Source organism: Acomys minous (assembly GCF_964271855.1).
Source record: "Acomys minous genome assembly, chromosome: 15".
Lineage (NCBI taxonomy): Eukaryota > Metazoa > Chordata > Mammalia > Rodentia > Muridae > Acomys > Acomys minous.
In genome coordinates, this window is record NC_140497.1 from 32,184,066 (window position 1) to 32,199,487 (window position 15,422).

Genomic DNA, 15,422 nt, shown 5'->3' on the forward strand with positions numbered 1-15,422 from the left:
TATAGAGGCCTAGGATGCTTGCTTCGCAGCCTCTGTACTTCATTTTTGTACCTGGCTAACCAGAAACAGATGCACCACAAGAGAAATCTAAGTGTCAGACCTCTCATTTGCTTGAGATCCTTGTAAGATCCTGACCTTATTCTATCATTTGTAATTTTATTAATATTGTTCATCTTTTAAATGACTCCCTTCACTTGCATAAGCTTCAGGCCTCATAAAACCTTGCATTATACGGAAGACAATAAAAACCTATAACAAGACTTCTAACAGAGTCCCCCCCCCCTTTCTTTTCTCCCCCTCCCTCCCTCCCTCCTTTCCTCCTCCTCTCCCTCCCTTCCCCTCTTCCTTCACACCTTCCAACTGCTGGGCTTGCAGCTGTGTGCCACTCTCCCTGCATGGTCAAAAGGACTTCTGTGAAAAATGAAAAACTAACCCACAAGGCTTTTCCCCCCTCTTTTTCTGACTTTCATATTACCATTTTTCTTCTTTATAATGTCCTAAATGTTTTGAGGTCCACATTGTCCATATTCCACACACACCCTGTGCGTTTGCTGACTACTTCTAGAAGAATTTTTTGAAGTGGTCTTTTTTTTTTAAATTAATTTATTGAAGTGGTCTTTTGAAGGGCAGAGAAGAACCAATAAAATGTGCTGTCCTCTATGAAGACTGCCTTCTCACAAAATCCTCATGCTAGGTAGATGCTTCCCATGGTTCAGAAGAGCAAGTGAGACCTGGGGACTGAGGAGCTTCTTGATAAATCGAGTTTCTTACAGCAAGGCTTCTGGTTGTCTTGGTTTAAATACACCTTTCTGGTCTTTTTTTGTTTGGTTTGATTTGGTTTGCAGCCTTTTGTTTTTGTTTCTGTCTTTTGTTTTTCAAGACAGGTTTCTCTATGTAGTCCTCACTCTCCTGGAACACTCTCTCTCTCTCTCTCTCTCTCTCTCTCTCTCTCTCTCTCTCTCTCTCTCTCTCTCTCTCTCTCTAGACTAGGCTGGCCTCAAACTCAGAGATCTACCTACCTCTGCTCCCGAGTGCTGGGATTAAAGGCGTGCACCATTTTGGAAGACAGTAGGGCAACACAGTGCATGCTCTTACTATTGTTCTAAGATCTTTGATCTTCACTCCATTAATACAAAAGGTAAACAAAACCTTTGTGACTATATAAACATGCCTCAAACATCTGTACAGCTGTACATCGACAAGCACAGGGCCCTGGGATCTGCTGAGCACCACCTGCCTGCAAAAACCACTGCTAGGGGAATCATTAAACCTACTTAAAGGCTTATGTAGGTTTGGTATAGCTGAAAATAGAGAACACTGTAAATGCTGCACAGTAAGGAGTGATGACACAAACAGGAAAGTGGCTGGACGTGTTGTCACTCACCTTTAATCCCCACACTCAGGAGGCAGACACAGGCAGATCTCTGAGTTCGAGGCCAGCCTGGTTGGCAGAGCGAGTTTCAGGACAGCCAGAGCTACACAGAGAAACCCTGTCTCAAAATCAAAAAAAAAAAAAAAAGAAAGAATGAATGAATGAATGAATGAACGAAAAAAGAGGAAAAGATAATAGAAAAGCTATTCAGTTGAATAGTTGAATATTAATGAGAAACAAATCGGCAAGACCCTCACCCCCATTTGTTGACTGTTACTATGTGTGGTGACAGAATGCTGTAAACACAGAGCTGAGAGTGTTTTCTGGCATCTGAAGCCTGGCTCATATCCCTGTCTTTTGGGTCACAAGGTTGAAATGTGTCAGGGTAAGAGAGACAGACCACTGCGGTCAATGACAGACAGGAACTCTAGCACAAACCCCAGTTTCTGACTTCATGGGGGCTTTGCACGCTGAGCACCGGGTTTGTTTTGTTGTTTATGAGCAAGGCCTCATGAAGCCCAGGCTGGCTTTAAACTGTGTAATTAAAAGTGACTCTGAATTCCTGATCCTCCTGCCTCCATCCACCCCACAAATTTTGTGATTACAGGTATGCACCACCATGCCAGGTTCAAGATTAACACACACACATGCACAGACAGACAGACAGACAGACACACACACACACACACACACACACACACACACACACACCTTTCAATCTAGTCTCCATTTTTAGACACAACCCATGACATTTTCCCATTTTTCCCCCTGGAAACCTTTAGTTAGGCAGTTGTGTGGAGGCCAACTCCTATCCACTGGCTTGTCTTTTCTATGACTTTATGATTGGTGACATTCTTCAAGGTAAGTAGATTTCTATTTTTAAAAAACAAGGGTAGAAAAAACTTCAATGGTAAAGACTGCAAAAGTAGAACACAAGTCTGCAGATTTGACTCTGCCAGCCGGTGACACGAGATCAACCCAAAGATCAACTCAAAGGAGTTCCACCTGGACACCACGCCCAGCCTTCCAGACACCGGCATTCAGAGATGGGAGAGGTTGGTATCCATTTCCCAGGAACAACACGAGTTCTGCTCTTAGCAAGTATCAGTGGTATAACCAACACCTTCAGCTGAAACCCAAACCGCTTGGCATTCATTCCATTGATACATTTATTGGCCAGACCTTTAGCCGCAATAAACTATAAAGAGTCCTAGGCTCTTAAGATCATGCTAACACGAAGGGTCTGATGATGATAACAAATATGAACAGCATCGTGGACTTACAAGCCTTCCTGAGGACAAGTACCCCAGGCCTCATGGAAGAATAGCTTTCCAGAGCAGGTTGAGTCCTAAGTCTCTGCACCCACTGTAGATGGAGGTCACCCACTGTAGATGACGGTCCTCACTTATGAGGTGGCCACACAGGCAATGCATGTTAGATGAGAACACAAGCTGCGTGGTGCAAGAAAAACGAATAAGCAAGACTTTTAAAAAAATGACCTGTATTTATAAAACTGGCCTGTGAGTGATTGACAGGTAGAGAACAGTAGCAGTGGTGTATGTCGAGTGGCCAGCACACAGAGATAACGACGTCGGTTAAAGGTATCAGCTTCCTCTTCTTGGTGTTGGATAGATTTGTAACGGGCTCTTTGTTGCAGAACTGGGCTTGCGGAAAGTCATTGGGGAGGGATGGCTTTGAATGCACTAACCACCTTGGTGACTAGGCTGGTCCTTGACCTTGCCTTTGGTGAAGGCTGCAGGCACGCCCCCTCAGACGTGGCAGATGATAAGAGGGTCTGTGTTTGTCCCTTCATTTGGAAGGCAAGGGGAGAAGATAGGTCTGAGAGCTTCGTGGAAAGAGGCTGATGGGAAGCTGTAGATGAGGGACTCGTCTGTCACGTTGTAGAATGCTATGTGTCCAGATTCGTAATCCAAAAACACGCCAACCTTATGCACAGGCTCTCGGACGTGCTGACCTTTCAAGGGCGATGAAACCCACAGACTATAATCATCCCCAATTTTTAAGCCTATGAGTGAGAAGAGGTCCCCAGGAGGTTTGGGGTGATTCCCCTTTCTGTTCACAGAGTCCTTGCAAATGCCCACTTCCCACTCAGTCTTCTTTCCCACTTCCACCTCCCAATAGTGTCTCCCACAGGTGAAGAGCTGGGCCCCCAGCACAGTTGCAGACTGGTCAAATCTTTCTGGGTTGTCAGGTAATTGCTGTCTTGTTCCTCCGTATCTCACACTTTTTAGGTCATCAGACAAAACTAGGTAGGCATTGGCTGTGGATGGATCTAGGGTTACATCTGCTGCAAGAAGAGAAAAGAATGGATCTTTTGACATCCTTGGAAATCTCCCATACATATTAACGTTAAGTTAGACTCTTAGTAGCTAGTCCTATTATTATTTTTTTTTTTGAGACAGGATCTAACCAAGCAGCCCAGGTTGGGCCTTGAGTTTTCAGAACCAAGTTTGAGGCCAAAGAGCTCTATGTAGTGAATTCAAGACCAAGCTGGTTTATAGTATAAGACTGTACTTCAAAATAAACAAGAAGATTTTTAAATGTAACTTCGGTGTATTTGATAAGATAGCCTTCTTTAGAAAAGAAAACATCCACCGCTAGCTGGACTTGGCATCTTATGTCAGTAATTCCAGTACTTAGAAATCTTAGGCAAGATGATTGTCATGAGTTTAAGGCTAGCCTGGGCTATAGAATGAGACCCTATCTCAAAATAAACAAACAAAACAGAGCAGAATCTCTGGGCTAATTTTTTTTTTATTGCCCCATGGAACAGAGAGTGAAGTTAAGAGATCCAATAGTCATGTGAGAGAGGCTGTGTACATCTGTGAGGGTGCAAAGAACTATGAATTAATAAACGTTGTTTTCTGGACAAGATAGTACAGAATTCAGGTTATCTATGTATGCTAGGGCGCCCTTGCTGCTAGCCGTGGCAGGATTTCTGCTGTTCAGATAGAAGAAAAACAGGTAATTAACATTCGCTGTGCTTCTTCTAAGTGCAAATTATTGCCTATGCATTAATATATTTAATTGTTGTTATGATCATATTATGCTAGATACAATAATGCATAAGAAATAAATAAATAACAAGGTCTAGAGAGAAGGCTCCAAAGTTAAAAGTACAGGGTGCTCTTCCAGAGGACCTGAGTTAGATTCTCAGCACTTGCCATCTCCAGGGGATCCAACACTTCTGGGCAAGCAAATACATGCAGAGAGAGATAGAAAGAGAGAGAGAAAGACAGAGAGAGAGAGAGAGAGAGAGAGAGAGAGAGAGAGAGAGAGAGAGAATAGAAAATCTTTTATAAGAATAAAAAACAAATTTGAAAGGAGGGTTAGAGGTATTGTAGTTTTGATAGAATACATGTCTAATATGAACAAGACCCTGGGTTCAATCCTCCACACTTAAAACAAAAACAAACAAACAAACCTGGGGTGGTCACACAAAGTTGTAGTTACAGCACTTGGAAAGTGAAGGCAGAAGGATCATGAGGCAAGAGAAGTTTATATCCTACACAGGGAGTTCTAGGCCAGCCTGGGGAATATGAGACCTTGTTCAATAAATATAAAACAATATAATAAGCAAAAATAAATTTAAAAGAAACTGAAATTCATAGAGATTAACTTTACTGAGCCTACAAAATCATTGAGTATTATAATAGAAAATTCTTAATTCCTGTTTTTCACTATGCCATGGTCAAATGCAGCTTTGTGTGAGTTAATGACAATGTCAGAGCACTTGTGAGCTAGTTGGGGGCCTTCCTCTCCTGCCCACCTATGAGGTCACAAGAGAGGCCTCAAACTTTCATTGACTCCAGATGGGATAATCTGCCTCATTGAGGCAGGCAAGCATAGAAGGTAGCTAGCTCACTTTGGGACCCTGTTTGGTTTTAAGTTATTAAAAACATACATACTGTCTTGTAAGAATGCATTTGGCATTATAGCTCCTTCATCTACATGTACTGTGTGCACACACACCTCTCCAATCAGTGCACCTAGCAAGCTCAGGACCCTTGCACCTCACCATGCATCCGGCTATACACAACCCCATATGTTACACTCAGTTTCCTCTCACCAACACAGATGTGCCCATCCTCTTTGCACACGGCTCTGTTCTGGCTCAGAGCTTCACTGTCTGTTCCATGGGGCAGTAAAAACTAAGCTCAGTGATTGCGCTCTGTGTTTTGTTTGTTAGTTTTGAGATAGGGTCTCATGGTATCTGCTCCCCATCCCAGATAACAATCCAGGTTAGACAGTTTCTATTCGAATGTATTCCCAAAGCATCCGGGTATAAGAAACAGAGGGGCCTCCCGCAAAAGGGGTCAGAGACTAACACCCAAGGTTGCCCTCTGCCCTCTGCCCATTGACTTGCACATACACCTACACTCACACTCAGGTACACACCGACACCATGATCACCCTTACTGAACACCCTTAACCTAGCTTTTATCCTAACATGAAGAGAGCTGACAAAGCAGGGTCCTCTCCAAGAGGGTTATTGTGTATGTGGGTATGGTGTGTACATGTCGTAGACCAAGGTCACAAAGTCAGGCTAGGGATCCTTTGACAACAAGCAGAGCCTGAAGGACCATCAAACAAGGCTCCCTGCCTCTTGGCTCAAGCGTGGGCAGTGTTGGCAACTTGGTGCTTAGCACTGGCTCAGGATACTATAACTGGGAGCCTTATGTCGGGAGAATCTTTTATGCCAGCCAGAAGCTGCCTCCCTGAAACCACAGTGATGCCCATAATGTGTACTGAACTTAACTACAATAATCCCTGGAGATGCCGGGCGATGGTGGCACACACCTTTAATCCCAGCACTCAGAAGGCAGAGGCAGGTGGAACACTGTGAGTTCGGGGCCAGCCTGGTCTACAAAGTAAGTCCAGGACAGCCAAGGCTACACAGAGAAACCCTGTCTCGGAAAAAAAAAAAAGTAAGAAAAAAAAAGAAAATCCCTGGAGATGTAACAAGGAGGTGGACTTACTACTGAATTTTCTTAGCATCTCCCTCATCCCAGTGACGCGACAGAGGCTCAGTTGCGTGATGGTGGTCTCTGGACACTGAAGCAACAGGGACTCACACCTTCAAGGAGAAAAGAGAGCCCCGCTCACTCCGTGACACATACCATATGACCTGGTGCACACTTGGTGGTCCATAGCATCTCTCCCCAACAACATCCACATACTCATCCCCACAGCAGCGCTAGATCTCCATACTCTACACAGCAGAGACCTGGTAGAAACCTACCTGTCAATGGCTCCTTGGACTTCCTAGGGATATAAAGAAAAGAAGGTTACTATCTGTTCATCTCCATCCCTAGCAAATACTATGTCCCTTTTCATCACAACCTTTTGCTAGTTCCATGGACTCTGTGCCCATGGCCTTGCACACCTTGAGCCAGTGTTACAGATAGGGCAGGAGAGTAAAAACCCAGCTTCTTCTAAGGATGGCTGTTGATGAACATGTTTCTCACACTGACTAGAGAATAGGTGGTTCGTTTCTTCCATGAATTTAGTTGTAAAAAGTGACATCTATCTTACGTGTAGGGAGTAGGGAATGCATTTTACCACAACATGAATATGGAGGTGAGTGGACAACTAAAGGGAGTCTGTTCTCTCACACCACATGGATCCCAGCCCTGGATGGAGTCACGTGGTCAGCCTTGACAGCAATCACCTTTACCCACTGAGCAATCGCTTGCTGGCTCTTTAAAAAGTCTTTTTAAAAATTGGGTTTTAGCATATATTCACTATCCACAATAGTGGGTTTCATCCTGACATTTCCATACATGTATTTTGCTGCATTCATACTTGTAAACAGTGTGTTTTGATGTATCTGCTTATGCACGTGAACTTGTTCTTCTCCTCCTCCCACTCCTACTCATCCCCTCCCTCTTCCCAACATGTCTGCAGTTCTACTGACATGACTTGTTTGTTTAATTAGGGTTATTTAGGGGGGGGGCGTAAGGGACTATTTACAGAACATGAGCAGCTTACCAGTGGCTTCATCACTGAAAAAAAAAAATCTCACTCCCACCCCAGCAACTGTTATCTGTCTAGAGATGGTCAAGGAAGACTGGGGATACATAAGGCCCCTTCCCTTCTTCAGAACAAAGCCAAATAATTAACCTCATTTCCGGAAAAAAAAAAACAGAGATGTGCAAAGAAAAATGACCGTGTTATGCTTTTTTAATGTGATTGAGTCATTCAGAAGACAAGAGTTAGACAGCACTCTGTAGAATCTGTTCATAGATGAGACATCAAGTTGAAGTTGGTCCCTGGCTTATGACAGATGATGCTCATGCAGCAGTAGGCAGATAGAACAGTGTGCACAGGACACAGAACACATGGGTTCTGGGGCCTCTTAGCTGTAGGACCAGCTGATCTCCCTAACTGCCATGAATCTGATTATTAAATATTTGCTACACCACGTTTATTTTGTAGATGATGATCACCTGTAGGCTGCATACAAAAAGCAAAAAGCAAACAAACAAACCCAAAACCAAAAATCTGGGCGGTGGTGGTACACATCTTTAATCCCAGCACTTGGGAGGCAGAGGCAGGAGAATCTCTGTGAGTTCAAGGCCAGCCTGGTCGACAAAGTGAGTCCAGGACAGCCAAGGTTACACAGAGAAACCCTGTGTCGAAAACCTAAAAACAAAAGACAAACCTGTAGGCTGCATGGCCCTAGTACCTACCCTCATCAGATCTTTGAAAAGATTAAATTTACCATGCCTCGTAGCTTACAAATAATTACCACTCAAAGTTGAGTTTGCAGAGGCAGATGCAGAAGAAACTACAGTTATGCCTCGGCTTGTTCCTGAAAAGTTTTGTTTTTCTCCTTGTTCGATTTCTCCTCCTTTGCAAGAATTTTTGAATCCCAGAATGTCTGTTCCTTAGAGAAACTACTTTTAAAGGCCGAACTTAAATTTATAGATGAATACAGGAAAAAAAATGTGTTTCCTGTGGCTTGAAATACTATGGGCCACCGTACACGTTCCTTTTTTCCCTTAATTTTCCCAACATCCTCGTGACTTTTGCCTCACCTCAAAAGACTCCAGAGTCGAGTTCTGGCAGGTGGACTCAATCCACCCAATCATTTTGCTGAGGTGTCGGACCTGCTGGGTCAGGTGGATCTCGTTTTCCCTCAGCTTCTTCATGTTCTCTTTTTCCTCTTTCTCCAGCAGCTGGAGCTGCAGCTGTTCCTCCTCCTTCAGGAACTGGTGCATCTTCATATATTCAGACTTAACGACCTGCTTACAAGTCTTTGTCTCTTCCTGCTGTCACATGTGCACAAAAATGCACGAGCACACACACACACACACGTTAGCGACAGAAACACTCCTATAATACTTTTGTTGTTGTTGTTGTTTTCGAGATAGAGTTTCTCTATGTAGCCCTGGCTGTACTGGATTCACTTTGTAGAGCAGGCTGGCCTCGAACTCACAGAGAATCACCTAGCCTCTGCCTCCCAGAGTGCGGGGACTACAGTCATGAGCCACCACGTGAAGCTTATAATACTTTATATTGGTGAGTGAAGAGTAGAGTTTGAAAGATATGTATGTACCCAATACTCAACAGAATCAGGTTTTCTAATCTAAGAATTGTCATTTCTACTGAAAGAAACAAACAAAAAAAGTAAAAAAAAAAAGTATGACACATAGTAATCAGCACTAATTAAATACAGCCGGGTGTGGTGGTGCACGCTTTTAATCCCAGCACTGGCAGAGGCAAGCGGATCAATGTGAGTTCAAAGCCAACCTGGTCTACAAAATGAGGCCAGAACAGCCAAGGTTACATGGAGAAATCCTGTTTCAAAAAAACAAAAAAGAAAAAAGAAAAGAAAATGAAATTTAAAAAAGGAAATTTTTGAAAATAAAACTAAAAGGAAAAAAGATATCGAAATGAAATAAAATTTAAAAGGAGAAAAATATGAAAGGTGCATGTGTATATTCTTAGACAACTATTGATTTATAAAAACAAACTTGGCATCAGACTACATACTAGAAATACATCACAAAAGCTTGCACTTAGTTCTAGATCTAAGCCAGCATGGTGGCACATGCCTATAAAACCAGCACTGAGGAGGCGGAGTCAGGAGGACTGATGGAAATTTGAGGTCAGTTCGTTCATCTACATGGTGAGTTCCCAGCCAGCCAGGACCATATAGCAAGATTCTACCTCGTAAAACAATAACAACAATAACAACAACAACAAAAGAACTCAAAGTCTGCCATGAATGGTGGTACACCACACCTGAAATACTACCACTTGTGGGGCCAAGAAAGGAAAAAAAAAAAATCAAGAATTTGAGGCTAGTCTAGGCTGCATAAGGACAGTCTGTCTCAAACAATCAAAATTGTTCAGAGTCTATTCGGAGACTTAAATATTCACTTTGAGTGCACTAGCATGTAGGGGTGTGTGTGTGTGTGTGTGTGTGTGTGGTGTGCCCGCATGCTTGTATGCATGTGCCATGCATGCTGCGTGCATATACGGAGACCATAGGACAACCTCAGATCTAATCAATCTCCACCTTTGACTTTAAGACAGGCATCTCTCTTGTTAATTGTGGGGTATACCAGGCTAGCCTGCAGGTGAGCTTCTGGAGACTGTCATGTCTCTGCTTACCATCTCCTGGTAGGGATCACAAGAGGTCATAAATACTTGTCCTGGCCAATCAGTGGTGGCTCACGCCTTTAAGCCCAGCACTTGGGAGGCAGAGGCAGGCAGATCTCTGTGAGTCTGAGGCCAGCCTGGTCCACAGAACCAGTTCTAGGACAGCCGGAGCTACACAGAGAAACTGTGTCTCGAAAAACCCAAACAAACAGTACTTGTCCTTCTGGCTTTCATGTGCACCCTGGGTTTCCTCATTCAAGTCATCAGGCTTGCACAGGAAATGCTTTTCCCCGGTGAGCCCCCTCCCCAGGACTAATATCTACATTGTCTGTGCCACATTCAACGTCTAATTCTTTGCTTTACTTGCTAGGCAATTCAAGTCCAGAACTCTATCTAACCATAGGCATCTGCTCCAGTATGATTCAATCTACTACTCTGGCATTATTGGACCTTCCTCTTTACTTGCTTTTCATTTGCATGCAAATTTTTCACCAAGCATTCGTCAGGCTCGTTTTCAAAACTGGTTCCCATCCTCTCTTGCAAATCTGTTGCTTGTATTTGAAAAATAATACTAACCAGATTCATCACGAAGGCAAGCCAAGGAGGAGAAATAAGGAAACGTAAATCTACGTTTGGTGAGTGAACCCGAGCTGAACTGTGATATTCCCAGGTGAACACACAGAGGCAGAAGACCCCAAATAGGAAGGGAACTCCCTATTGCAGGATTCAAACACAGTCATTCCCTGCCACACCCCCCCCCCCGCAACATGTCACCAGGCATCTCATACACAAGACCAAACATTAGACAAGACACCGACCTTACACAGTATCACTCGCTCCTTCTCGTGGTTCAGGATGACCTGAGCTTCTTTCTTCTTTTTCCATAAAAGAGGTATGATATCCTGGAGTTTTTCCTGCAATAGAAACAAACCCCCTTTGCAAATAGCAGGGTACCCCATGGTAGAAAGATCAGGAAAGCCAGTAATTGAAAGATGACTAAGACTCTCAAAGAAAGGGTAGAGGCAAGATCCAAGCTAGTGTGCCACCGGTGTGGTACCTGAAGACGTGCACCCGTGGCTGGCACCGACAGAGAGCTCTATGAGAATAAAGGGATGGGACCAGCTCTGTGTTCTGAGGTTGCTACTGAGCAACCCAACTTACTTTGTGTTGCTTCTCCGCCTCACTTGAGAAGTACGCCCTGTTCGTCCCATGACTTTGTGTTGAAAAATTCACTACGCTCTGCTCATCATCAGAGAACACCTTGCTGGCTCCCAGCATTCTCCCACAGCTGCTCAGCTCGTCCTCGTTCTGCAGGACCTGGGTCCTCAGCTGCCTGCCTATGCTCGCCAGTCTCCCCAGTCGCTCGTTGGCTTGGAAATGAGGGGCTGCCAAAGTCCTCCAGCACTCAGGGCAAGATAAAGGGGTGTTATGCTCCTCCCAGCTCTTGAGGAGGCACATCAGACAAAAGCTGTGCCCACACTCGGTGGTCACTGGACTGCTGAAATAGTCCAAGCAGATGAAACAGGTGAGCTCTTCCCGAAGGTTCTCCATCAAATCTGCCATGGACATTTTCTCAGTGGCGGACATCAGAACAAAGCTACGCTTCTTGTCTGGGATCACAGAAGTCCTCTTCAGTCTCAGCTGGGTGATCAGGTGCTGTGTTGTTGTTGTTACAAGAAACTCTTGTTCTCCTCTGTGCCTGATTACACCAAATGATATGTGCTCTCCACCACAAAGCCAATTGTGACTTAATGTGGAACTCCTGTGCACAGACTGTCACCAACCCCAAACTTTTATTGAATGTCTTCCTATGCATGCCCCATGCTAAATCCTGGGGATCCAATATAATTGAGGTTTTTTTTTTTAGTTAGTTCCTGAACATAACACCATGAAACCATTTAAACACATCAGTTTGAGGCTCAGAAGTTTAATTACTTAGTGTAAACCAGCACAAAAATTATGCTAGTCTCTGATAAGAAGTACGGTCTAAATCCTTCTGTAGACTGCACTTGACAAAACTAGCTGGGAAAAAAGAAAACTGCAACATATATTTCTCATTAACCACTTTCCTATACTTGACCAAAACTTAAGCTTTCAGCAAAGTGATCAGGTACTCTGTATATTTTGTTTGATTGTACTCTAACAAAGAACAGTAGCCTAGGACTATTCCTCAACCTTAGGTGGACAACGAATTGACAACTACGTTTATCACTCTTCCCTGAAAGATAATGATGCTCACCCATCTGCCATAATGAGAAGTAGCTCAAGTGATATTCTTGAGCGTCATCTCAGGAGATCATTGAACCATGCGATGGATACAAATAATTATATCTTGGTATAAGTATAATTTTGCTTGCTTATTTTCACTTCTGAGAAATGTTCAAACTAGTCATAAGCCACCTGATTCTCTTTTAATTCTTACTTGGCAGAAATGGAGCGGGCAGACATTTTCCTTTTGGTGTATGAAAGAGTAAATATATAGCATAGCGATTTATGTATGGTAACCGCTACAATTAGTGCCAAGTGCTATAGATTCATAATGCCATATGATTATGAGTCATTCCTGTCATATCCTCCTTTTACTTGCTGTTTGCCAGAAAGTATATCTTAAGCGCCACTCAGTTCATAATACCTGAGTATTTATATTCTCAGCCTGTAGCTATCCGGTTTGGCAACCTTCTATAGGTGGATTTTGCCAAAGTTATCCCATTAACCTTTTGTCTTGACTTGGGAATTGATTCTCCTTTGCACTCACCTCCTAAAGGATATTTAGGTGTTGTCTTATCTTCAGCTTTGACTGGCCAAAATTCACCATCCCGAAGCCATCGCTCCATAACTTCTCGGCCTGGTGGCAGAGATCCAGGGTGACAACATTTGATTCAAATATTTTAACCATGTGTCATTTGTACACCATTTTCAAAAATTAGGATTAGAATTTAAACAAACCATCCTGTGATCATGTTTTTCCTCACAGGCATAGAGGTGGCATTGGAAAGGCGCCATAAAAGTGTTGTGGCATAGGTGACTTCCAGGCTGCTACATGAGCACAGCATTATAATAAGTGCTTTAAAAAAATTAATCATAAGCAAAAGTCTTCCAAAAAATTAAATTTGCCATGACTCTAAATTAAATGCCATCATAGGAAAAAAAGATTTACGAAATGGTATCACTACTCAATGTAATTCACATCTCAATTTAGGAGGAGTCTGAGGAAGTTCTCACAGTTAAGTTGGGGTACATCATAGAGCCCACATTCCAATTTGGAATCAGGAGACTGGCATGTTCTATCTTCAGTTCATACCACTGTTCCGTTGCACTTCCTTCTTCCAAGTAAATACACCAGTCTTATACAAGCTTTGTAAAATAATGCCTGTGCCTCATCCATCTCTGACCAGGCAAATGTTTTGCACTTACCCAGGGATCAATATGAAGGAGTTTTCAAATGAGGGATGATAAACTATGCCCATATTTCTAGCATTGAGGAGGCAGAACCATCACGATTGCTTGGCTATGGGCCAGCCTGGGCTACAGAGCAAGCTCCAGGCCAGAAGAGCCTACAGCATAGTGAGACTCGTATCTCAAAACATTAAAACAAAGGTTTTAAATGAACACACAGATGAGTCACGTTACTATACGGTTACAGTCTTCTACTTGGCTGGGAGTAGAAATATCTTACACCCAAATTCCCTTCTTTAGGTAAAGAAGCAAACTGAGGCTCCAATAAGTTGAGCTGAACCTCCATGCTTAGGGCAAACCAGAATGATAAAACTGCATCTCCTGCTCTGCAGTCATTGTCCTGGGTCAGCACACTACATCTTGCTTGTTGACTCTAACATAAAGATTTCCAATTACCTCAAGTAAATGACTCCTCTCTGGTGGTATCAGAAGTGGACACCTGCCATGAAGGCATGAGGGTTACATCCCCAGGCAACTCTTTCTTGGGTTTGCAGCCTTATTATGTCTCTACATGCTCTGGGTAGTCTCAGTGCAGAGATAAGCTAAAACCACAGAACGACCCAGCCCTCCTTCATAGTCCCTCAGGGCCCTGTGTTGCCTGTCATGGGACCAACACCTCAAGTATCTTCCTCTGCAGTTTCACCTCTGCAATGACATATTGCTAAGGAGTATCCCATGGTGCCAACTGTCACCCAGATGTGGTTAAGAAAAAAAAAGGGGGGGGGGGGGACTTCAAAGATGTAATAAGGCCATGAATATTAAGGAGCATTGGCCTAGATTGAGCTTATTTGGAAAATATCTTGTATGAAAGCGTAGTTTTAAAAATATAACTGTCATTTTATATCAGTGTGGAAAAGATAGATTATTCAACAGATGGTTTAGGACAAGTGAGTGTAGCCATCTGGAAAAATAAAGTTGATTCTTTATGAACAACTTACCCAATGTGTATTCCACATGGAGCAGTGTGCCTGTGTGTGTTCCTCCCAATTATCAATTTCAACTTGCTTTGCATTGCCCTGTCACCATATTGGCTTTTTTCTTTTCTTTCTTTTCTTTTCTATGTGTTTTTGTTTTTCAATCAGGGCTTCTTAACCTTTGTCTACTTTGCAACGTTGTTTCTTTCCTATGAACTCTGTATGACCCTGGGAATATAGGTATATAAAATAGGTATGCAAATCAAACATTTACTGATGATAAATCATAACAAGATGTGTTTTAAACAATTCTTTACTATGCATAAAAGTTTACCATTTATAAAAGCTGAAAACAAAATTTCGTATTAATAAAATGGATGTGCTTGTTTATTTTTACATAAGGAATAAATCTTAACTAGATAGGTGATACTGCAGGATGAGAGCATGTTTGTTTTTTTCAGAGTTTATCTATTTACATATTTATTTATTCTGGTTTATGGTTGTGGTTTTTCTTGTTGCTTTGTTTTGGTATAGATTTTTTTTGTTTGTTTGGTTGGTTTTGTTGTTGTTATTTTTGTTTAGAAGTACATGTGGCCCAGGCTAGCTTCAAACTGGCCATGTAACTTAGGCTGGCCTTGAACTTCTGACCCTCCTGACTCATCTCTCAAACATGCACCATCATGCCCACTTTGGTCTGCATTTTGATTTTACAATCATCAATTCAGAGAATGCCACTTTGTATAAATAGTACAAAATGAAGAAATACATTATAAGCCATTTCAAAAACTCTTGAAATCTCTGTCCAAATCCCACACCCAAATTCGTTTAACAAGAACTAGGAAATGGACGCCCCTAAAGAGCTGTGACACAAAGAACATAGGACACATGGCTGTTATGTGGAAACTCATGGAAGCTAAAGGAAGAATGCAACATCTTTGAGGAAGTACAACCCAGAAGATTTTAGCCCTTATCCAGGAAGTGTGGCATACTCATGTAACACCAGCATGCTGGAGGCAGAGACAAGGTGATCGCAGCAAGTCACAATCTAA

General features: G+C 42.8%; 1 protein-coding gene across 3 annotated transcripts; it reads right to left on the bottom strand.

Annotated features, from left to right (window-relative positions):
• Window positions 1-2,496: 2,496 nt before the first annotated feature.
• TRIML1 (tripartite motif family like 1) lies at window positions 2,497-11,768 on the bottom strand. 3 transcript variants are annotated; one of them, XM_084758131.1, is made up of 6 exons: window positions 11,165-11,768; window positions 10,822-10,917; window positions 8,434-8,667; window positions 6,636-6,658; window positions 6,373-6,470; window positions 2,497-3,677 (listed from the first exon to the last, which is right to left on the bottom strand). In XM_084758131.1, the coding sequence occupies exons 1-6, from the start codon at window positions 11,588-11,590 to the stop codon at window positions 3,142-3,144; spliced, it is 1,413 nt and encodes a 470-aa protein (XP_084614257.1). In that variant the 5' UTR covers window positions 11,591-11,768; the 3' UTR covers window positions 2,497-3,141. The 3 variants fall into 3 exon arrangements, with proteins under 3 accessions (XP_084614257.1, XP_084614255.1, XP_084614256.1); XM_084758129.1 differs by having other exon boundaries at window positions 2,497-3,680; window positions 11,165-11,764; XM_084758130.1 differs by having other exon boundaries at window positions 2,497-3,680; window positions 8,434-8,664; window positions 11,165-11,762.
• Window positions 11,769-15,422: the final 3,654 nt, after the last annotated feature.

Bases quoted from the DNA above. Each gene is read 5' to 3' on its own strand.
- TRIML1 (XM_084758129.1), bottom strand. From the start codon at position 11,590: ATGTCCGCCACTGAGAAAATGTCCATGGCAGATTTGATGGAGAACCTT. The intron at 10,918-11,164 runs GTAAGTTGGGTT...TTTCTATTGCAG, and splicing joins AGGCGGAGAAGCAACACAAA to GAAAAACTCCAGGATATCAT. The intron at 3,681-6,372 runs GTAAGTCCACCT...CTCTTCTTGCAG, and splicing joins GATGCTAAGAAAATTCAGTA to CAGATGTAACCCTAGATCCA.